The sequence below is a fragment of the Pezoporus occidentalis genome, unplaced genomic scaffold (assembly GCF_034315485.1).
Source record: "Pezoporus occidentalis ecotype Australia unplaced genomic scaffold, CSIRO_AGI_Poc_V1 ctg117, whole genome shotgun sequence".
Classification (NCBI taxonomy): Eukaryota; Metazoa; Chordata; class Aves; order Psittaciformes; family Psittacidae; genus Pezoporus; species Pezoporus occidentalis.
This window is the reverse complement of record NW_026912961.1, coordinates 5,694,913-5,719,262: the sequence shown is the minus strand read 5'-3', so window position 1 is coordinate 5,719,262 and position 24,350 is coordinate 5,694,913. Positions and strand designations below refer to the sequence as shown.

At 39.1% G+C, this 24,350-nt stretch overlaps 2 protein-coding genes across 5 annotated transcripts in view; one reads left to right on the top strand and one right to left on the bottom strand.

Moving 5' to 3' along the window:
• The window catches only part of GDA (guanine deaminase), a 157,339-nt gene extending 144,302 nt beyond the window's left edge, over positions 1-13,037 (bottom strand). The window contains exon 1 of the mRNA XM_062641463.1: positions 13,034-13,037. The gene's annotated coding sequence lies outside the window, so the exon portion shown is untranslated. The remainder of the gene's footprint in view (positions 1-13,033) is intronic.
• CEMIP2 (cell migration inducing hyaluronidase 2) overlaps positions 1-24,350 on the top strand; it is a 57,717-nt gene that overhangs the window by 22,223 nt on the left and 11,144 nt on the right. For all 4 annotated transcript variants that reach the window (XM_062641344.1, XM_062641318.1, XM_062641324.1 and 1 more), the window contains exons 3-15: positions 1,788-1,928; positions 2,461-3,022; positions 5,607-5,776; positions 6,532-6,720; positions 9,844-10,013; positions 13,070-13,279; positions 13,641-13,846; positions 14,389-14,458; positions 17,583-17,711; positions 19,375-19,463; positions 21,376-21,507; positions 21,955-21,990; positions 22,691-22,846. In XM_062641344.1, coding sequence (XP_062497328.1) covers positions 1,788-1,928; positions 2,461-3,022; positions 5,607-5,776; positions 6,532-6,720; positions 9,844-10,013; positions 13,070-13,279; positions 13,641-13,846; positions 14,389-14,458; positions 17,583-17,711; positions 19,375-19,463; positions 21,376-21,507; positions 21,955-21,990; positions 22,691-22,846 — 2,260 coding nt within the window. The remainder of the gene's footprint in view (positions 1-1,787; positions 1,929-2,460; positions 3,023-5,606; positions 5,777-6,531; positions 6,721-9,843; positions 10,014-13,069; positions 13,280-13,640; positions 13,847-14,388; positions 14,459-17,582; positions 17,712-19,374; positions 19,464-21,375; positions 21,508-21,954; positions 21,991-22,690; positions 22,847-24,350) is intronic.

The window sequence follows — 24,350 nt, the reverse complement described above, 5'->3', positions numbered from 1 at the left end:
CTTCAGAAGCATGCTTGCATTACAGGAGTGCCTACTTCTGATGCTGATGGCTTCCCTGCTGGATTGTTATGTACACTAGGTACAGTTTTCTTAGCTGTTGTGCTATACCTCTTCTTTCTGACTCAGCAGGAAAATCTACAGTTACTAGATCTTCTTTCCCGTGAATCACACTAAGCAGAAATCATCAGGTTGCTGACTCATGGTTTCCTCACATTGCCCTTTGCTGCCAGCCAGGAAATATGACTTTCTTCACAGTGCGCGTGTGTGGTGTCTGGGGGAAGGGGCTGCATGAGTCAGGCAAGAGACTTGAATTTTTCCAGTGAGTGCTCAGCAGTCTTGCTGATCGTAGTGCTTCTTGGCTTTCCCTTGTGTGTTGAATTTAATTTTCCAAATGCTGTCTTCTTGGGATCCCCCCAAAAGATTTGCCTTTGGTTTTATTTTTATATTGCTACTTGGATGTCTTTTGACTTTATGCAGTTCTGCTAAATTTTTCCCACTGGTAGTCAAATCTTGGTTTATGTGGGTTTCCTGAGTTGGAAAAGGTTTGAAATGTGGAGAGTAACACCAAAGGAAAAGCATTTCTGTCAGCAAAACTAAAGCTGGCTTGTGTTAAACTTGTGGATAGGTTTCGCTTTCTTTGGATTGTGCAAGAATGGGCTATTGCTAATAGGTTTTTGCCCCCAAAGTTGCATAGCACATGAGTGGGTGTCTTTGTCCAAAAGATAAGATGTGAAAAGGCTATTTTGACTGTTACTCTCAGTCTGGCTGCTAACCTGTTTGTTTTGGCATCTTTTTGTTTGTTTTTTTTCTTAAGAAAAATATTTTCAGTCTGACTTTCAGTTAAGAAAATCCAAGGAATATGCTTCCTGTTTCTGCTTTTGTAGTATGTCTATGCTGCTGCATTACTCAGCTGCTTAATATGCTAAAGATGTTCCTGTTCTGAATATTATATTACTGTAACTTCATCTGAAATCACGCAACACTGTCACTTCTTGCTGCTGCTTCTCCTTTTCTGGCCTCGTAGTATGATGTTATTGCCTGAGTAGTGCCAGACCTTCAGCAGGGTTCCAGCAAGGACTGCAAGTGTCACTGCTCTCGTGTGGTTTGTATCCTGGTACTTAAGCTGCCGTCCTAAGGAGTACAAACTATGAGTTTAGACCCAAATGTCTGATCTCCCAGGAAACTGCTCTAACCAGTAAGGTGTTATACTAAATTTACTAAGGATGTCTTGTCCCTCTTTATCCCTTACCTGCAAACCTATGTTGAAAGAAGTGATTTGGATATGTAAAAGCAAGAAAGGATCAGCCTTTCTCACATAGGCGGAGGTCTTGAGGTAGGTGATACATTTAGATGTTTCACAACCATGTTAGTTGGCCTAGGTAGCTGGTCTAGAAGACCTAGTGGTCAGTGTGACTTCTGTGGATCTGACTTCTTCCCACTTACCTCTCATCATCCTTTATTACAGGTGATATAGAAAATCTTGAAATAATCAGATGGGGTTTGAAAGTATTTATTGTCAACAGTATACATTGACAGTTCAGTCTGTGGTTACCAGTAGTTTAATTCAATGTAAGAACACCTTCCACCCTTGAGAGTGTAGCCACCTTTTAGGTATCTTTTTGGCTGCTCAGATACAAACAGTAGCAGTGGCTGCAGTATTGTAACAAGAGGAGCTGTAATCCTTTGTGGGTGACTGACTCTGCCTTGCTTGTGTTTATCGTTAATGCTGCCTTGATTGATATGGTGATGCATGGTTTTTAAAAGCTGAATTTCACATTGTATTGCAGAGAACTGTCCTGATCAAAATCCTCGTCTTAAAAACTGGAGCCCTGGAAAAGATCCTGAAAAGAGAGTTTTTATCAAAAAAGGGGATTTGTTTCGTCTGAACTCAGACGCTACAGTACACTCCATAGTTATACAGGATGGAGGTATGAAATGGCTAGACCAACATCATGCTTCAGTTTACTGCATAGTTTTTACTTCTGTGATTACATGAAAAATGTGTTGGAATTTTATGTTGCAGCTTACTGAGCAGTTCCCTGCTTTTGCTTTCTAGCCTGCTACCAGAGCAGGAATACCATTAGAAAGATGAATGAGCACTGTAGAGTGTTTTCAGTGGAGCATTGACATGCTTTTCTGTAGGACATAGTAAAACAAGACTTGTGTAGTAGCCTTTCTTGTACATCTGATTGTCTTCTGATGGTCATTGTATGTTAGTAATTCTACGAAAATGTCAGAAAAAAATAGGAATAAACCAGCCAAATTCTTAGATAATCACAATAGGTAGGAGTTACTTCCCCAGATATTCTTAAACATGTATAAGAGTATAACAGCTTAATTCATGAATGTGGGAAAAAAACCTGTAGTTTTTCTGTTCTCCTTATTGCAGAACCTGGTTCTCTAAGTCTGTTGCAATTTTGGTTTGACCTACAGAATTTTTTTTTTTTTTTTCTCCTTTAGGGTTACTTGTATTTGGTGATGATAAAGAAGGTTCTAAAAATATTACCTTGAGAACTCGATTTATCCTGATAAAGGATGGTGGAATGCTTCATGTTGGAGCAGAGAAATGCCGCTATAAATCCAAAGCAACTATTATTTTGTATGGGAAGTCAAACGAAGGTGCTGATGTGCCAGAATTTGGCCAAAAATTTATTGGTGTGGGCCCTGAAGGAACACTGGAGTTACACGGGCACCAGAAGTTATCATGGACTCTTCTATCAAAGACTATGTATTTCTCAGGGCTGGCCTATGGTCATTATTCATTTAAAAAGAATTTTTCCCGAGGACTAAATGTGAGAGTGATTGATCAGGACACAGCAGAGGTTTTAGAAGTGCTGAAGTTTGACACTCATGAGTTTTCAGAAGACAGCTTGAAGCTCCAGAACTTGCTGAAAAATGGAAGTCCTGGTCGCATTGTTGCTATTGCTGTAGGAGATTCAGCTGCTAAAAATCTACTGGAGGAAACCAGAGTGACTATTCAAAATCTTCTGGGAAGTAAGTTTGTCAGAGGATTGAGTTACAGGTAAGTAGTTTATTTCCGTTTTTAAGTGAAGATTAGATCTGATATTGATTCTGCCACCTTTCAGGCATTCATTAAACTTCAGTGATGTCTGTTCTTAAAGTCTCTGCAGGATTCTCAGTGTTGTACGTAGTACTGCAGCAGTAGAGTAGTAGTATTCAGTGTGCGGTAGTTTGATAGCAGAGAGACTGATATTTTTAGGTGTGTGTCTGATAGATTTTATTAGTTGCTTGTAGTTGCTCTTGTTCACTGTTCTTAGCAGAAATTCAAATGTGCAACAAGGAATTTTTTCTCATTCAAACACACAGAAAAAAAATGCTAGGTGAAGCTTTTAATGCATATGACTATGTTTGGAGGAGCAGCAAATGAAAGGCCAACTGAATACAGGGGAGAGATGCTAATCCTGTGTATCAAATGGCATCTTATTTATACTTATGTGCTGTTGAAATGAAAGTGTGTAACCCCTCCACTGATTCTGCAGGGGAACTGATCTGTAAAAATACTTTGCTACTGAATTACACTTGTAAGGTGTTTCTGCATCTTTTGACCCTTCTCTTCAGTTGGTTAGGTTTTGGATGGTGGGACAGTAGAAGAAGTGTAATAGGAATTATTAAATCGGGAAACTTAACTGCCATGCCATTCATCCAGTTGTTGGAAATGACGTTTTGAGGTGCATGTTCTGAGCTTGGCTTTGTGTTGCACAGGGTTGGAATACAAATGAAAGGGACATCAACTCTCCAAACTAGGTGTTGGTTCATTCTTCAGCTTTCGTTAAGATGGTGTTGGATAACCTGTTTCTATTTTCCACTATTTCCAGGAAATCAGTTGTTTAGTTTTTCTGTTCTGTTCTTATCCCTCACTGTCCTTCAGCATCTGGGTTCCAGTCAGTTTCCTCCCTCTGCTTTGGCGGAGGCGGATTGTGGCGTCAGTCAGGATGACATGCTCTGACCTCTCTTCTCATCAGGAGCATGTTTCTTTCAGTGGTTGATGTAGGTATGTGGTCATGGGATGGAAAGTGCTTGCAGCACTGCCTCTGAAGCAGTTTGGGCAGAGGTGCTGAGACCTGTGGTAAGTACCAGCTTCTGAAAGCAATGAAGCCTGTGTGGTGGTTGTTCAGCCACCATGACGTGACCTGGAGGTGTGGATTTCAGGTGTTCATCTCTGCTCATGACCTCCATGCCAGCTTGTCTGATATGAGGAACTTCTGCAGCCTGCAGCTGGGGAGAAGCAGCCTTTCTTCCTTCTCTGCTGAACTGATTGTTGTATCTTTGCATTAGTTGGTAGAAGCTCTTTAAGCACATAAAATTGTCTTGTTCTGCCACAGAAGATGAGGGAGAAGCTCTCTTAAGTGCTTACTGAGGAAAAGCAGGGTCATTTTGTTAAACCTGTAAAGCTAGTGAAGGAGGATTTTGGCATGGAGGTGAATACTCTCTCATCCTTCTCGTCTTCTGCCTCTTCGTGCATGCATTTAAGTATCTTGATGCTTATTTTAAATGCTGGTATGTGAAATGTTCAGCTTGTTTGCTGCTGCTACTGAAAAGCTGTCCCAGTATGTACTGTTCCTATGAACAGGTTAACTCTAAACAGTTTCATTTGGCCTTTTAAATCCCAATCGTCAGAACATCATGAGGGGACTGAAATAAAGGCAGCTGAATTGAAGGTGGTTTTAGTATCTGCCTCTGAATCAATCATTAGCAACAAACTACAGTCCAGCTAGCAGACACTGTTTTCAGATGGGGTGATTCAACTTAAATGATGCAAAATTGTTCAGCTTTTTAATAGATGACCTCAACTGTTTCCTCTACACAATTACGGCATTACAGAGCAGTAAAGGAAAGCAAAATAGTCTTGTTTTCTGAACTTAGTGGCATGTGGTTATTTTGGATTTTTTCTTTTACAAAAACTTGGATGCATTGAGCAGAGCATCCCTGCTGGTGCCAGCAAGGTGGGGGAACTAAAACCCCTTGGTCTCAGCCTTCAGAAACATCGCGAGGATGATCCCTCATGCAAAGGTTGTTTAACAGTATGCGGTTCCTTTCCTGGGTCTGAGCATCTTGAAAGGTTGAAAAGCTGTTGCCTGTCCAGTACAGTGATTGCTGGCAGCTGCTGATGGTGGTGTTCATCTCTCCAGACCCAATGCCCACATGGTATGTCTCCTGGGACCCTGGCCACCATGCCGTCAAGGCTGCAGGATGTAGCAGGAACGTTGGCATTAGCTCCTAGTCCTTCTGTGCCCCAGTAAAGCTGTGTGGGAGTAGGATCCTGTATCACTTCTGTCCTCATCTCTTGCAATTTGCTTTTGGAAAAAGTGAATCTTGTTGAATGTTGTGCTAAAAACCTACCTTAAAGTCTTCTCCATCAAGAGCTCTTGTATTTGACAATCTGTATGTAGGATATCCAGTTACATTTCTTTTCAATGAGGCCTGCCCATTTTTCTTCTGCATTTTGAAGTTACATTTAAAAATTAATTTGGAAGAGCAGACTAAGAATTATTTATGACTTCTGTGCTCCTTCTTTTGTCCTTTACCTGTTTGTGAAGAATTTGTGAAGACCACTGTATTTAAATATTTATTTTTGTTTTTCACAGGCAAGCCTGGGCTTTTGTTGGTGTCATAGGTGGTGGAAATTCTTCCTGTAATGAATCAGTGAGAAACTATGAAAATCACAGCACCGGTGGGAAAGCTCTTGCTCAGAAAGAATTTTTCACAGTGGATGGTCAGAAGTTTGTTGTGAGAGCTTACAGTGAATGGAACGATGGTAGGAAAGTGTTTTGTGAAATCCTGCAGTTGGGGAAGAAGTAAAAAGTACTGTATATACTTTATTGCTAGGGCTTTTGCTTACAGTTTAATATTCTGAGTCCTGCTGTAAGATGTATTTTTGGTTTTCCTTGCTATGAATGAAGTGTAAGAACACAGTTCTTTTTCAGTACAACCTATTTCTCAATCTATTTGTATGCAGGATGTGAACAGCATAACATTGAATCTTCATTTAAAATATATTTAGATAAAGAATCTTACAGAATGCTGAAAGAGTTTGGTATTTTTCTTTTAGCAATTTGTCAGTCATGTATTTCAACTCTAAGGTTCTGATATGTTGATTATGATCCTTAAAAGAAAACTTGGTAGAAGCTAGGTAAAGTGTTTTATTCTGTTGCTGTTTGATGCTGAGATTCAGGCAACTTTTTGCATACCAAATTGGTAGCTGGACCTGCAGATTGTTGCCATATGATATTCATTATTTTATTTTCTTTTTAAATTCATAGTTAGTTTCGTCTTTTCCTTTTGTTTTATTTAAGGTCAGCCAAATAAACAGTCTGTAATGGTATCTCACATGGGCATGTTTCAGAGCAGAACTGTACTTTAGAGGGCTTTGGAGCTGGTGAAATCTCATGCATATTCTGTTAGTACCTTCTTGGCAATGGTTTCATATAAAGGTGAATATAATCTTATATTGTGTTTGCCTTATTCGTTTTTTTTTTTTGTTTGTTTTTGTTTTTGTTTTTTTTTACTTAGGTGTCCCAATTTCAGGCTTCCAGGTGGAAGCTGTAGGTGGAGTGATTCTGAATCTTCTGGATGATGTTAGTGGTTGGGGGCCTGGAGAGCGGATTGTGGTTGCAAGCACAGACTATTCAATGTATCAGACAGAGGAATTCACCCTTCTTCCCTGCCCCGAGTGTACCAGATATCAGGTCAAAGTCAAAGGTACGCGAGCAGTCACCACTTGAAGATTTGTGTGAATGAAGTAGTCACAGTAGCACACTCTAGCCAGTTCCTTTCAGTGGGAGCAGTGAAGAGCAGCCTTTTCGCCTGCTTCTGTGTGTCTTTTTTGCTGTATACAGGAATGGGTGCTTCTTGCTGACAAATTGCTCTGTATCATGTCAGGTCCGCCTCACAGCTTACCATACTAACTTTTCTTTCTCATTTCTTCCCAGGCTCATTGAGTGCTTTAGTTTTCTTCCCAGAGGATTATGCTTGTTTTCCTTTCTTGGCTACTTTCTGTCTTTTCGCTAGGTTTCTTTATACGTGCTTGAATGGGTGTTGTGGTCATTACCACTTCCTTTGCCTTTAGTGCCCTTCCCATCTTTTCAAGTGTTACCATTATAATTTTTTTCTGGAGAAAGAAGATAAAAAAAAAAAAGGAAGAAAAATGAAATTGGCAATCTTTGAACCTGTCTCTTTTCACCCTCCCCCTTCCCGCAGTTCCCTCTCCACACCCCATCAGCAGAATGATTATGAAATAAGTGGCACTTCTAGGCTTCTGCTCACACAGGATATCCCTGAGCAGTTGCAGTCTGTTTTTCCTTTGGGCGTGATATGTGCAAAATGGTCATGTATGTTGTTGACTGTTTCCTTTTTTATTATCTGAGTCATTTTGCTTGACTTCACAAGAGCCTCCCATGGGACTGGCTCCCCAGCTCTGCTAGCATCTGTGTTTTCCTTCTGCCATTCCATGCCCACCCTCCACGCCAGCGCCCTCCACCCTGATGTCCCACCAGCCTCAAGTTTTAAGCTGGTGTTCCCTTCTGATGGGCAGCAGAATCACTTTGCAGCAGAAACTAATTAGCGGTATTTTGCAGTTAGTTTGCAGCAGCTAACCAGTGCTCTTCAGGATCAGGTTTTTGTCCCATTCACCTCTGTTGGGTCCATGTTCCTCTTCTTCAAACTATTCTCCTCTTCCTCCGTTCTTGGAAGTTTTCTGTAAAGGCCCTCAAACTTTCATGTTCTTCCATGTCTTAAGGGACTGCCAGTTTGTTGGTGCACTTTGCAGTGTGATTTCATCCCACAGCATTCACTAGCATGGGTGACGTATGTTCTGCTGCATTGTGAAGCCCCAGATGTGGAAAAAGTGTATCTGAGTTTACCTTATGCATCAGAGAATGCCTGGGTGCATGAAGCCACAGAGCTTATCTAGTGCCATCAAGCATGACACTTGCAGGGCTTTGTTCTGAAGTGTCTTGAAAGGTGTTTGTTATTTAGTATAGTATTTAAAACAGCAAGCTTAACTTGAAGATTGGAGTATGAAGTTTAAGGTTTTTGTCACCACTGAATGGTGTATGTGGAAACTGTTTTGTCTCAGAAATCATGTGCTTTGAAAAAGCAACTATTAAAGGATTTTAAAAATAGATTTTTTTTTTAAATAAGATTTACAATATGGCATGAAATAAAAGATTTTCGCCTTTTTATTTTTTTAATAAATGCTGTGTGAACTATGTACAGATCTTTAAAAGATGTTAAAGGAGATGAACTGTCCTGTCTTGGGGTTTTTTTTTCACCCCACTATCAAGTGTCTTCTGTCACAGTAATGTATACTGTTGAAAAAAAATCCTCAAGCCACCTTATATATTCATTCCACAAAGAATGATTTTTCCATGGAATGCCAAACTTGATGTGCTAGAGAACTTACCACCTTACGAAATTATTTCTTGTATATTTTTTTGCTAGGTTTTTTAGCTATTTTGGCCCCTTGGTAGTAGGACAACTAAAATGCAATGTTTCATAGGAGGCCTAGTTGCTCTTTGTTTGCTTTTTATGTGTCTATGTATGCTGGTCAAGTATAGGGAGAAACAATAGAATAAGACTTCAAGGAAAGGATTGTAGACCCATTTACAGACATCTGTTGTCTTTTGAAACCTTCAACATCAGGTATAGCATTAATACCACTCATGGTTCTGCTTCATATTATGGTGATGACCAGTTTAGGCTTGTATCCTTTTGTAAGCTCTGAAGGAACAGAGACAATCATTATTCAGGGAACCAGTAAATGAAAAAAAAACCCCACCAAACTTAAACAAACAAAAACCCTCCCCACAAACTCCAATAAAACAACAACAACCACCAAAAAACCTCCAACCCAAACCAGAAAAAAGCAAACAAACAAAAAGAGAGGGAAAAGTATTTTTTTTTTTTTTTAGGTTTATTGGACCAGGTAATTTTCTCAGTTTGCATAGACAAATTAAATAACTGTTTCTTTGGAAAAACAGTGTAAAACCAGAGTATGTTGTTTTCCTAATTTTAGTTTGTGTCTTCAGAATAGCTATCCAGGAAAAAGCAAAATTAGTTATGAGGTCAAATCCTTTTTTCTTTCAGAGGGGGCTGAATTAAGTATTTTCTAGAGGTGTTTTCAATTCTCAATTTTTCTTCAAATCAGATAAAGCAGCCAGCATCTTTTTTCTTTTAAGACAAATCTGCATCTATGTTTCAAAGAATTTTTTGGATTGGAAGGAACCTAAAGATCGTCCAGTTCCAACCCCGTTGCCATGGTCAGGGGCACCTTCCACTAGATCAGGTTGCTCAAAGCCCCATCCAGCCTGGCCTTGAACACTGCCAGGGTTAGGGCAGCCACATTTCATCAAAAATTTTCTAGATACATTGGATTCATTTTGATCTTTTTTCTTTATCCTTGTATGTTCACAAATTATTGGACTGAAATTAAGATGCATTTGCAAATAAAATGTTTGGATTTGTTTAGGATTAATTGTTTTACTAAAATGAAAAATATGCAGGCAGTGCATTGTTTTGGAAACATGGAGTAGTGTACTTGATTCATCATCCTGCAAGATGCTTAACTATCAGAGTCAAACACAGTCTGGGACTTGGTGTTAGCTGGGTTAATGTTTATTATTTAACAATTATGTGGGGTTTTTCTGCCTTAGCATAAGAAAGCTAAGAGACAATAGCATGTTAAGGTATTGGAATGCACAGGTTTTGTTGCTACAGTTAACTTGTTTATAATGTAAGGTTTTTCTTGGTTGTTTTTTTTTTTAATTAATGACAATTTTTTTGTTTGTCTGTTTTTCCTCCCTGCTTCAAACTGGTTTTGGACAGAAAATCCTCAGTTTCCTCACGTAGGAGAAGTTATTGATGGAGTGGACATGAGGGCAGAAGTCGGAGTTCTTACAAGAAACATCTTAATCAAGGGAGAGACAGCAGATGCCTGCTATCGTGAAAAGGAGTGCCAGTTCTTCAATTATGATACATTTGGTGGACATATAAAGGTATGAAAAGCATTTTAAAGTAGCTTGCTGTCATGTAAAGGTATAGTGAGAACAAAAAGGCACTAAACTTAGAAAAACTAAAGATTATTGATTCATATTGCTTTGTGTAGAAATGACTTTATTCTCAGCTTTCCCCAAATGAGATTTACCTTATGAAGACTTCATCTGCAGAACTGGAAGAAGAGATATCAGTGCATGAAATGGTCAGCACATTCCATAATGTTGTAAGGCAGGGATTAAACCTTAAAAGTGATGTCCATGCATGTGCATCCTGTGACATTGTAAAGTAAAATTTGATCTCCCTTTTCTCCCTTCCTTTCCCTGCCTTTCTGCACTGAATCCTAGAGATGTGCTTTATCTGAAATTGGGCACTAGAGACACATGGAGAGGAAAGAAACTGGACCATGGTGTTTTTTTATTTAATTATTATTTTTTATGGAAAGTACTAATTACTAAGGTTATGTAAAGGAAACTGCTTCTAATTTCTTGTACTACCATAAACATGAAGAAAGCTGAGGAAAAGTAGTATTAAAGAAACTAAACTAGTATTCACTTACATTTTTAGATGAAAGGATTGAGCAGCAGTCAGCTCTTCACTGATGCTGGAAAAGTTTGAGCCCTTGTATTTTATATGCAAATGCATTTGTGCTCATTATGTGCTAGTCACAGTTTAAAGCTCTCTTTCTAATATGTTTGCATGCAGATTTTAATTTTCAGCAGTGAACATAATGGTGGGAAAGAAAATATGCCCTTTCCCTACTGTGTGGCAGCTTTTGTTTTGTGGAAGAGAAGTAGGTGGGCTCAAGGCACTCTTTTGTGTTTAAGATAATGTAATGAAAGAAGATAATAACAAGCTGTGAATCTTGCAAAGCATGACCTTCATTGCCACAATAGCGCAAATACAGCAGACCCTTCAGATGTCTGGCAGATAGAACAGAAAACAAACATTTTGGGTCATCAGAGTTGTCATACTGTTCCCAGGAGACTGTTCTGAGTAGCTGGGTGTCTGCTGCCAAACCTAGACCTCAGCTAAAAGCATTTTCAGTTTATGTTAATCTTGCAGTGCTTAAGCAGAAGGAGGGCAGGCACTAGCAAATGTTAATGGCCTCAGGGGTTTTGATCATTCTGGATTTTCTGATGGTCACTGGGATAGTGGGATAAAGGAGGCTTACTGGCAATGAGGAGAGATGCTTACTTGTAGTTTTACGACGGCATTAGTGCTGTTAAAATGTTAAGAGTAGGAAATTTCTGGGATGCCTGCTTCTGACAATCCCTCTGGTATTTAGGCATACAAACCTTAGGAGTGCAAGGGAAGAGGTGAACTCCATGCTACTAGTTTCCCTCAAGGACAAAGTACATATGAAAATGGTTAGTTTTAGTAAATACTCAGTACAAGTAAGTTAATAAAATAACAAGGCTTTCTTTCTTAGTTTTAGCTACTTGCAGTTTAGCTGTTGCACTTGGTTTCTGTGTTCATAGCAGGTTAGGTGGAAGAAAATACTTCTGCTTTCCTGTGTTACAGCTACAGCTCCATTACGTTTTTACTTTGTACTAGGTAGTGTTACTGTGAAATTGAAGGCAGTTTCTTATCTCCCTTAATAAAGAAGTTCCTCAGGAGTGCCGTGTCCAGTTTCGCAAAGATGATGTAGATGCACTAGGGTGGGTCCAGTAAAGGTGGTGTATTGGGAGCAGGTGATGACGAGTGAGGAGGAGCTGAGAGAGCAAGCCTTGTTTGGTCTGGGGAAGATGGATGTTCCTGCTGTCTTCAGGAGCAGAGGAGGGTTCAGACAGGCAAGAGCAATTCTTGGAGATGCACAGATAGGACAAGAAGCAATGGGACCAACCTTCAACAAGACAAATTCTGGTTAGATACTAGAAAAATGAAAGGGAGAGAACAGTGAACATCATATGAGCATCTCTCAGAAGCTATTCCTTGGGCAGTGTGCTGAGCAGAAGGCTTAAAGTTGACCCTGTGCTGAGCTGGTAATTGGACCAGATATGAACCTGGATGTGAGGGCAGTCTGGCTGCAACAGTCACTCCATTTATAGCCAAGGTTGACTTAGCTGGTCTGGCTGGCTGGGCAGGTGTCCCCTTCCTCCCTGACTACTCCATGTGCATCCCTCCCAGAGTTGCACACTCCATCATAGTGGACAAATTTCCTTGACAAAGATGTACTGTTTGTGGGTCAAGAGTATATGGTAGCTGTTCTCCCCTGCCAGAGCCTACAAACAAGCTCAAGGTCCAGTTGGAGGAGAACATAGGGAAGTTAAGCTTCCAAGACTGTAGACACATCAAGGTGAGAAGCTGCATTGGGTAGTCTGCCATTGCTTTAATATATTCTCCTGCAATGTTCTCCTGGAGAACTGGCTGCTCATGGCCATGGATAGGTGTATTCTTTGCTAGGTAAAAACTGGAGATCCCCAAGAGGGTGGTCAGGCTTTGGAACAGGCTGCTCAGGGAAGTGGTGGAATCGCCATCCCTGGGAGTGTTCAGAAAAATATGTCACTGAGGGCCTTATCTTCCATGGCTTAGTGGTGTACGTGGCAGTCCAAGGTTGGACTTGACAATATTAACGTTTTTTCCAACCTAGTTGACTCTCTGATTCTAGTTATCTCAGCAGGTTCTTTTGAATCTCTATTATTCTGTGACATCAGCTAAGCCTGTCCCAGGCTATTCTGTGGGCTACATTGGTGCAGCTTCAGTATAGACAGACCCTGATACGGGTGGCTTTTGTATATTTGGACAGTATGTAAAGAATATTTAACATGCTAGCTCATACAGACCAAAGAATAAAGTGTGACAGTATATCTGATTTAAATTGCTCTGATTTAGCCACACAGATTTAGCTTTTATGCTTATTTATGAAGGACACTGTTTTGTGAGGCAGGATATTGAGCAAGACAGTAGTGATTGTTCTGTATTTCATTGTGTTGGCCTGTGGTAACTGTACACCTGACTTCTGTACATCCAGTATAAATGATGTATTAACTTAAATTTCCATTGGTTAAAAAGCGAATACTGGTTATTCATCCTGGACTTCTTGTGATATTTTTAGATTTTGAAGAATTTTACATCTGTTCATCTCTCCTATGTGGAATTGAAGCAAATGGGCCAGCAGCAGATTGGAAGTTACCCTGTTCACTTTCACCTTTGTGGGGATGTGGATGAAAAAGGAGGCTATAGTTTTAAGACTTACCTGGAAGGTCTTTCCATTCACCACTGTTTTTCCAGATGTGTGACTATTCATGCGACTAATGGCTTGCTGGTAGGTGCAAGGAGAGTAAAACGTACTCCGTTGAAATAAATGTTACAGAGACCTTTTAGAGCAGAAATAGTCCTCTTCCTTCTTCAAGTTCAGAAATGTTTTTTTTATTGCAATGAATAAATGAAAAAATGAAACTAACTTATTTTTAACAAATCTCACCAATTGTTCCAGGCAGCTAAGCTCTCCAGACACAGTAGTATGTTTGTAAGGGATAAATAAACTATATGCTTGAATTATCTGAGCTGCTAATACAGAAGCTTCACTCTGCAGCTGTGCCAAGATAGTAAAATTAGAGGGTACTTGTCAAATAAATCACAGTAATTGCTATTGCCACTGACATAATGAACTTGTATTTCTGCAGATAAAGGACACCATTGGCTATGACACACTAGGTCACTGTTTCTTCACAGAAGATGGCATTGAGCAGAGGAATACTTTATTCCACAACCTTGGGCTAGTCACAAAACCAGGCACTCTTCTTCCTACAGATAGAAACAGCAGCATGTGTACTATTATTAGGGATAAAGTTTATGGCAGTTATATCCCAGTGCCAGCCACAGACTGCATGTGAGTATTTCAGGGTGAAAAAAATCAAACCAGCTGCAGCAGCTGAACTGCTGCTGATCTCTTGACAGTGTACAGATGGGAACATGTATAATTTGAAGAGTACAGACACCTTAAATGAAGTTAGTGTTTAGTCTTTTATTAAGGAGAAAAAATAAGTTGTTTTGTAGGAAGACTTGTGTTTTACAGTACTTGCTTAGCAGACTTTTAAAGCTGCATCTTTACTTCTTTGTAAAGGCATGCACTTTCTCAAGTCATGAATAGTTTTTCTGCATAAGACTCATCTCTTGTAGAAGTTTATTAAGCAGTTTATCATTGCACAGAGTATCTGAACAGCATTAAATAAAACACTGTGCATTGAATGAATTATTTTTGATTTCTAAATGTGTGTGTGGGGTGTGATTTTTTTTTTTTTTTTTATATATGAAGTAATGACTTCAGCCATCAGTTTAGTTTTTTTCTGATGTGTTTGCTGCAAAAGTGAGATATTTTTGTAGGAGTTACACCTTTTTTCCATAATAACTTCTTTTGGAATAATATTTCAGGGCAGTTTCGACATTCTGGATTTCTCATCCCAACAATCATCTTATAAATAATGCAGCAGCAGGATCACAGGTGAGGCATATGAAAGGTAATTTAACATAAACTACTCAATGCCACTGGTACTTGTAAAACCTGTAACATTTACACTGCCAAAACTAAATACATTTTTGTATATGAATGTGTTCTTTTTAAGTTTGGCAGCATACTGGCATTACAGTTTTGCCTAGGTGTGCATTTAAGTCTTTGCTGTTGCTGGAACAGAGGAGATCTCTTCCTCTTTGTAGTCAGTAGACCTGCCAATACTGTCAGTAAGTATATGTACAAATATCCTTTTATTTCCAAAGAACTAGTGCATTTCATATTAAGGCCTTTGTATTTTCTGTAGCTTGTTATGAGTTTACCGTGTGACTGCTTTGGAAGATTTATCCGTAGCTGTATTTATTGATATGAAAAATGACTACAAAAAATGTTTATTGTGTAAGAAACAGCTAAAGCACTTTTATTGTCAGTTGTTAGTCATTTGTTTTCCAATCTGACTGCTGATACGGTTTTGCTTGTTGTGTGCCTTATATTACTGCAAATCATTTGTCATAGCTGCTTGCAAAGTAAAGCTGAACTACTCAGTACATTGTGGAGGAGGGGGCTGGTGTATGTTCTACACTGGATGAAAGGCTGTTACATGCATGGTTTTGAGTGGATTGTTTTGAAGAGATCAGTGGGAATGGAAAACAGGCAAGATGGCTGTTGTTGCAAAGGCTCCAGTGCTGGAAGTAGAATATGAATGTGTGTCATTGTGTTCTTAGGCACAGAATACTGTTATTAAAAGAACAGGATTCAAAATATTTAAATGAGTTAAAATATCTAGAGTATTAAAATTGCCTTAGAAAGTTTTGTTCTGTGTTTTGTATGGTCTGGAGTATTTTTTTTTTTTATTATTTTGGTTTGGTTTTTGGAGGGTTTTTTGGGGGGTTGTTTATTTTGCTTTTGGACAAACTTTTCTAGTTGACTGTCTACCACTAGGAAGGATCTGGACACCCTTATCAAACCAATCAGCACTAGGACTCTGGCAGGCAGAGTAGGCATGCCACGACAAATGTAAGCCTCATCATAAACACGGCTGTTCTGTAAAGCTGGTGCTTCTAGTTCCAAAGTCACAGATAGTTTGGAGGTGGGCTTGAGGAAGGCAGATCCAAGAGAAAAGTTGTGCTGTGATGCAAAGATATACTGGTAATGGTTTTCAAGTAAACCCCTTCAGAAGTTTACAAAAGCATTTTTCTCTCTTCGCTCTTCATGGCTCAAACGAGGTGCATACAGTGGAGGAAAGCAAACCTAAGTTTGAGAACAAAGCACAGCAAACCTAGGCCAGGTTGAATAGGGTTTTCAGCACCCTGGTCTAGTGGAAGGTGTCCCTGCGTGTGGCAGGAGGTTTGGAACCAGATGATCTTTAAGGTTGCTTCCATCCCAAACTAGACTGTGATTCAATGCAATGTTTTCCAATTTTTTCTGCTTTGTATAATATTGCTTTACCTTGTATTAGCATTGCAGGTTAAATTAAAGCTTCCTTGATGTACTGTTCAAAACCTGCAAGGTCTTTTTCTGCTTCTGTAGTGTATCCCAGTAAATGTCACTTCTTCTGTTACCAGAATGTGCGTGGTCAGAGCAAGTGTTTGTGTGTCTGGCCACTCTAATATACCTCCGTTGCAAAGGGGCTACAGCTTATTATGTTTCAGAAACAGAATACTCCAACTGTGTTGATACAAACTCTGCACTGTAGAGCTTTTGCTGGTTTAAACTATAACAATTCACAAGCAAATGAAATAATTCCATTGCCTTCCCATCTCCTTTGTTACACAATGAAGCCTATTGTAAGGGTGTATCAGCAATAGATGTTTCTTTTGTTTGAGCTGGAGGGTGGTGGTGGTGGAATTTTAATTTTTTGGAATGCTTGCAAGTGCTTAAGGAGCTTTTAAGTTTATTAAACTTTTTTCCAAGCATCGGAATATGTTTTGGATGAGAATTACTTGAGCCTGCCAAGCACAGAGCTGTATTTAATTATATGTGAAGTAAGATTTTGGTATTTTTATTAATGGAACATCCACATTTGCTTTGGAATTGTTAATCACTAGAAATGTCAAAGTGTGTCATCATTACGGGTGGGAATATGTTACTGAGAAGCAGAGTTTCCAGGACTGCTTGGAAAATGAGTATACTCTGAATGAAACGCATCGAATCTTTGAAGCCAGAATGAATTGGCTTTATCCATCTTTCTTGAACAAGAGGATGATGACTATTTTTTTCAGAAAATGAGCACTCAGTATACAGTGTTTCTGTAACTACTGTTTAACCCTTTAATGTGCCTTATGCAATGATATTTTTAATTTTATAAGGGCACAGACCATGTAGTCAGGCAAAATTTTTTCATGTTTGTAGGTGTGTCTGTTCTGGAGATGATGTCCTGATGCTATCTCTTGTGAACTCATCTGTGGTTGAAAAGCGGACTTTTACTGGTCTCATTTAGCAGATAAATCCAGCTTCTTTAAAAGCAGGGGGATGTTGAAGAAGTGGAGAAAATGAACAGATGCTGAAATTATTACTGCATTTTATTGGCACAGTGCTCTGAACTGGCCAGACTTCTTGATGTGTTTTTTTTTTCCCTTCCTCTGAAAGCTCTTTTGGGTTTTTTGGCTGTGTCATTAAATTATGATGTGAGCAGAGATGAACAAACCTTAGTTAGACTGCAGCAGTAAAGAGGAGAGGAGGGTTTTCCAGTGTTTTACTGTAAACAGTATGATTTACTAGTAAACAAAGGAAAATCAAGTGTATGTAATGAAATGCAACTAAAATGCAAAAGTTACATTAATTCTGATACTTTTCTGGCTTGAAATATTAGAGGATCTTAAATGTGTTGTGTTAAATGGCTTCACTGAAAAGCAAAACGCTTTATAGTGCACATTATTCGCTAGAATATAGCCTTATTTGCAAACTTCCACATATTCACTGGAGAGGTGTTTGAAGACTTTGTTTTGAAAAATATATTCCATAGTGCACAGTTGGTTTGAGCTATGTTCTTATTCACTTCCTTACTTAAAATATCCAAGTTCCACTTAGCATACACCTACTTTGTGATTCGATAGATCGGCACTGATAGTAGTATCAGATTCACTTATAAGTAACTTCACTCTTTCCTTGCTTGCAGGATGCTGGAATATGGTATTTGTTCCACAGGATTGCTACAGGTGATTCTCATAGTGTGGCCACTGAAACCAAGTCAGAGCTTACACCCCTAGGAATCTTCTATAACAACAGGGTTCACTCTAATTTTAAGGTAGTTTATTATCTCATTAAAAAAAAAATACGTAAATATTCTAAATTGGGAATTGTCTTTTTACATTTTAAGCTGGTTACATGATGGATTCATGCTGTGTTTGAACTACATTATCATATCTAGGTGTTGTAGAAAGGTGTATAATCATGTGTATAGTTTCCTGCCACATTTCAGGTATTAACTGTTTAATATCCTCTTAAGGCAGAACCCAACTAAAATCAATGAATGCTTCAAATGAAATAAATTCTCTCAGAAGTAGCATTTCAGATGCTACTCTCTTACTGATGGCATTGTTTTCTACTCCAGAGAAAGCTGACCCTTGAAGCATCAAAGTTTATTGTAGCTGTCATTCATCTAATAGCTTCCTGGAACAGCTGTGACTTTCTTCCTAAGTCTCTAATGTACAGTAACCTAGGTGTTTACACATGGTGGCAGTCTCTGAATAGAGATTATGCTTCTAGGTTACCTTCAGGAGCCCTGCCATTGGCAACATTTTTTTTTTTTTGAGGGTTCTCAGCCTAGCTACAGGCATCCAGTATTGTTTTAGAATGGAATCATAGTTTTATCACACATACTTTCATGTATGTGGCTTTACTGTAATTTTTTCACATGCAACTAAGTCCTTTAATTATTTCATTTGGAATCTCGCCGCTCTGTGTCTGTGTGTGTGCATATGTGTATGTATAAATCTAATGACATTTACAAAGCCATCGAAATATTAATTTGTGTTCGAAGTTTACATAGTAAACTTCAGGATCAGTAGTGGATTTTGTTTTTTACCAAGTGAAACTGATTCTACTTGACAGTTGGGTGTTGGGGATACCAAAAATGATGCACTGCTTCACAGAAGTTGTGTTAATGGTGTGTTTGGGACTGCAGGGCATTTGTTCAGATTGGAATTAGAACATACTGAATACAAAACTGCATTGTAAAGAAAAAGTTTTTCAGCTGTATGGGTCATACTATTTTCAAACAAGAGTAGCGATTTGTGTGCTAAAATTCCATATTAAAAGGGCAAACTCCACTGGTAGGTCTAAGGATCCAGTCATGTAGGAACTTTCAATTGTAATCATAATTTGGATTAGATGTGGAAGTATCTGCAGGTATTTGTGTATGTTAGTCAGGATGAATACATATTTGTGCTTCTTTCTGCTTCTGTTTTCTCCAATTATTTCATAGCGGATTATTGAGTTTCAAATTGGTGATTGCTTGGGCAAAAATCCATTTCAGTGGTGAAGGTAATTTATAATTTTAAATACAAAGCATTTTTCACAGTGTGGGATTTGGGTTTTTGTTTTGGTGGTTTGTTGGGTTTTTTTTCCCCCATTAGTGAGAATATTTTGAATTCACCTCAAAATTGGATTCTTGATTTTCCAGAACAGCATCTGGAAATAAGTGCAAAACCTCAAATAGTCAGACATTGTGAAAGAAGTCTGAAATGAACTGTAATGATTTTCCATTGCTCTTTTTTTTTTTTTTAAATCCCAGATTAGTGGAAACATGTTTTTCTTCCTTTAGACAATATGTCAGTTAAGGACAAATAGATCTGGAAGTTTCTAATATGTGAATCGAATGCAATGTAAAATTTAAAGTTTAACAATGTATTGGTTGCTCTAGATTTTAGTTTTGGGTTGCATGAATTTTCTTTCCTTGCTTGTTTCAGGCTGGTTTGTTCATTGATAAAGGTGTTAAAACAACTAATGCTAGCGCTGATGATCCCAGAGAATATCTTTGTTTGGATAACAATGCAAGGTAAAGGATATTTTCTTTCAAGTGAGTGAAGAATCACAAAGTTCTGAGATTGCTCTTACATTCACATCAGGAAAACTATTTTTAAAACTATTTATAAATAATAACAATAAATTAATACATTTTTCCTCCATTTGTTTATCTGTTTTGGGAACATCAGAGCATGGAGCTGTTAACTTCTGAATCCTTGCTCAGGGTAGTTTTTAGCCTCTTAGGAGACATTTCAAATATGTTCCACTGTCGTGCTTAAAGTATTTTATGGAATTGCTGCTTACTGTCTTTAAAATCTGCTCTTCTGATTTATGTCTCAGTTTTAAGTAATTACTAGAAAAAGGCTTAATAGAGCCAAGTAATACCTCTGCTTGGCTTTCCTACCACTGAATGCTTCCTGCCATACCTTTTGGACTTGGAGATTATAAGTCAGTGGTAGTTTTACTGAAGGCTTTTTGCAGAGATGGAGCAATCAACCACATTTTCTTTAGTTTACAAAGTGAGATAGTTTATGGAGAGATTAGAAAAATTCCATGTTATCCTGTGCCTGCTTACTCTTACCTTGAACTTCAAATAAAATAGCCTGGGATAATAGTATAATGACAACAACTGTATCTGAACATTTTATTATAACAACTAAGCATTAAGGCTGACAATATAGCTCATATGAGTATCTTTAGTTCTGATTGACCTGTTTTTAGAATGAGGAAGTTAAATGATAGTTGCAGGTGCAGAGAGAATAGTTCCCAGTTTTGGCAATACTTGGTTCATGATTTGGACAAGAACTCACTAGTTTGATGTTTTAATGGAAAACTTATATAATCCTTGTGGATTACTTTGTTCGAAACAGTTGGACTAGAGGAACGTATGAGGGGCAAAATGAGCTGTGAGAACCTGTAATGTGTTGACAGGGCATCAGAAGAGGATGCGAGAAAGTCAGTGCATGAGAGATGGGTTTCAGGTTTTGCAGCAGCGAAAGAAGTAATAGGGCACTCTCTAAATACATGAGGCCACTAATTATTGTACATGGACCCAAACTAGAGGCATTTAAACATTAATTGAGGAGCCCAACACTCTCAACAAAAAGAAAAATAAAAATTACCCATTCTTCCCTTCCTCCCTTGGGGGGAGGCAGGGCAGAGCGAAATTGGAGTACAAAGTGATTGGGATAAAGGACACATACATTTCTTTATGTGCCTCAAAATGGATTTTTGTAATCTTTTTCTTAATTGATTACTTTTTGCTTGGAAATAGTTTTGTTAGGAATAGTTAAGTGAAAGCTTCCACCAGCCTTTTATCAGGTTGTTTCTTCCTGTTGTCTAAAACAGATTCCAGCCATAACTTTCTGTATGAGACCATCTTGATAGCAATGTGGAGTGTCTGGGTTGGAACAGAAAGGTATCTTGAGTGTACTCAAAGAAGGAGCACTCCTCAACATCAGAAGAGTTTGAAAGATTTGAAAGAGCATTTAGACAAGCTGCCAGCCTTTTTTTTGTATAGTGCATGTCAGGCCTATGTATCCTTCCAAGGAGCTTTAATTCCCTCCATCAAACTTTGACATTAATGCTGCAAGCTGGGAGAGAGTACTTTGGAGAGAGCAAAAATGAAAAGCAAGGGGATAAAAGCAGGTGAGATACAGCTAAAGGAACTCGGGGAGATTGAGCAAAAGTCTGTGAGAGTTACTGAAAAAGAGAAGTTTTATGTTCCTGCTTCTTTTTACCCCCAAAAACCATTCCCCGAAATAGAGAGCTTGAGATGCACCTGGTTTTTGGCTTCTGTAATTGCAAACAGGAAGCAGAGTGGATTTTGCCCATCAGATGAGCATGAGTCTTTATCTTTCAGGCTTTCTCAGGCCAGCATGTATCACATGTGTAAAGCAAACAGTATTCTTATGTTGAGTTTTTGTTTTTTTTATCTGTCCCAGGTTTCGACCTCATCAAGATGCAGACCCTGAAAAGCCCCGAGTTGCTGCCCTGATTGACAGATTAATCTCTTTCAAAAACAATGATCATGGGGCGTGGGTCAGGGGAGGGGATATCCTCATTCAAAACTCTGGGTGGGTATCCAGAAGCAAACAGCTGCATGTTGTTAAGAAGTTTCCCCCGAAGCTTTGTTAATGAAAATGCATTACAACAGGATTGTAAGGAAAGACTAATGCTTACCTCGAGGAACTTCTCAGTATCTTGAACAGCTTTCACACCATTCCACTACTTTAAATGAAACAAGTTTATATGTGGTTAGATGAGAACCTTCCTTAAAAGGCAAAAAGAAACTATGTAGTAAAAAGAATTCTACAAGTTGGTTGAGACAGTAAGTTTATACTGAGGTAAAACAGGTTTTTTTTTAACAGCAGCGTTTTTATATATGTTAAGTGTGTGCTGGTTCTAAATTCCATTAATAGAAAAATTAAGGCTTTTTTCTGTGCATGGCAGGATGTGCTCTTATAGTAGCTTGTTGTAGGATAATCCCGAAAATATAACTGAAGCTTTGAACTTTCTTTTAGGTTTGCAGACAATGGAATAGGTTTGACATTTGCTAGGTAAGTACTTTATGTTAATCACTTCTGTTTTTTCTTGCCTAGAATCTTAGAAAATATACATCCATCTATTAAAATTAATAGGTTTACTTTCATAAAGTCATAGTTTTATTTTTGGGCCTAGTTCTATTTCGAGTAGTGCACTGATGTTATAAAGGCTGTAAGCTGACACAGCTGCCAAAGCTTGCACTTCACTTCAACCTGTGCTTGGTTTACACCACAATTTCCTTCCTTTTTGCCAGAAGGGATACATTTATCCACATATTTTTGGTATTGTATGATTCCTTAGGCATTTTGATTTTTCCTCCTGAACAATTGAAAGCAAGTAATGGAAAAGAAAGAAGATGAGCATTTTGAAGGGGGCAGAGTCTCTTTCTAACAAAACAGAACCAAGTAAATTAAGGAATAAGCCAAAATTGATGCCATTTAGGTTATGGCAGACTGGTTCTAGGACTGCAAAAGTAGGCTGTTAAAGAATGCTGCACTACAGAGGGAGATAAAAAATTTAACACTCAGCTGTCTGCTGGCATTTCAAACAGCCTGTGATACTGTTAATAATTAAATTTATTTTTCTCTGTATTGTACATGAAGTCTAGACTGCTCTGCTTTAGCAGGACTGTTACAGAAGTAAAAGTAGGACTATGCCTTGGTGTTTTCATCTACTGGGGAGGCTAAAAGCTAATCTCTGATGTTGCTTTGACAGTGATGGGAGCTTCCCAAATGATGAAGGTGCCAGTCAGGAGGTATCTGAGTCTCTGTTCATTGGTGAGAGCAAGAATTACGGGTTTTTAGGCGGCCAAAATAAATATGCGGGAACTGGCGGGATAGACAACAAGGCACGCACTCTGCCTAGAAATCGGTAAGTATGTTACGGGTGAGGTAGAAATGATACAAGAAACTTTCTCTGTTATCAGATATAAACACCCTTTTCGCTTGAGCTGTGAGAGGCTAAGGCTCTGTTGAAGGCGTCACTCATTTTTAACACTTTGTGTGCAGCAGTGTCACTCTCACCTTTTTGCTGAGCCAGTTTTCATCTGGTTCTACTACAGGTCAGTTTTCCATAGATAAAGTTGTTCTACTTTCTTGAAACCTTAGTTTTAAACAACATTTGGGCCTGGAAGAGAGAAGGAAAAAGCTTTCAGGTAACAGGGTTTCAAAGGGTCAGTTTAGGACTAGAGGCTATATTCTTTCTATGACAAATCCCAATCTGTGATCATGATCCTTTTCTTTCTGGCTTGCTGTGGTACTCGTTTAACATAGTGCCAGATCCTGCCCCTGACACGAAATAGGCAAGAAAGATAAGGTAGGTAGAGTCCACCCTGTTTTTTTGCTGCTTAGCCATTTAGCAAGAAGTTGTTAATGTGATGGTGGTAAATGAGATGTAGTTGAGCAGAATCATGGAACAATGGAGATTGAAAGGGACCTCTGGGAGTCATCTTGTCCAGCTGCCCTGCTCAAGAAGGACCACCTAGAGCTGGTTTTCCAGGGCCGTGTTCAAGCAGCTTTAGAACATCTGCAAGGATGAAGATTGCACAACCTCTCTGTGTAACCTGTGCCAGTGCTCAGTCATCCTTACAGTGCTTTCCATCCTTACAGTGGAAAAAGTGTTTCCTTATGTTCAGGAGGAATCTCCTGTTTCTCAGCTTGTGCCCATTGCCTGTGATCCTGTCACTGGGTACCACTGGAAAGAGTCTGGCTGCAACTTCTTTGCACCCTCCCTTCAGAGATTCTTATACATTGATGAGATTTCCATCTGAGCCTTCTCTGCTCCAGGCTTAACGGTCTGAGGTCTCACAATGTTTCTTCTTGTGGGAGATGCTCCAGCCACTTAATTATCTTTGTAGCCTTTGGATTCTCTCCAGCAGCTCCATACCTGTCTCATACTGGGAAAAAGCACTTTAGGTGTGGCTTCACCAATGCTGAGCAGATGGGAAGGATGACCTTCCTCAATCTGTTGATGACACATCTCCCAGTGCAGCCCGGGATGCCATTTACCTCTTTGAAGCAAGGGCACTTCTTTGGCCTATGCTCAGCTTGATTTCCACCAGGACCTATAAGTCCTTTTCAGTGGTGTGTAGGATTGTTCCTCCCTAGTTCAGGGCTTTACACTTACCCATGTTGAAGTTCATGAGGTTCTCATTTGCCCATTTCTGCAGCCTGTTGAGGTCTGCCTTGATGGCAGCACAATCCTCTGGTGTATTAGCTGCTCCTTGCAGATTTTTGCCCTCTGCAGACTTGCTGTGCTCAGCACCGTCATCCGGATCACTAATGAAGATGTTGAACAAGATTGAATAGTGGCCCCAGGGATGCACCACTAGATACTTCCAGGTAGACTTCATGCCACCACCCTCTGCACCCAGCTG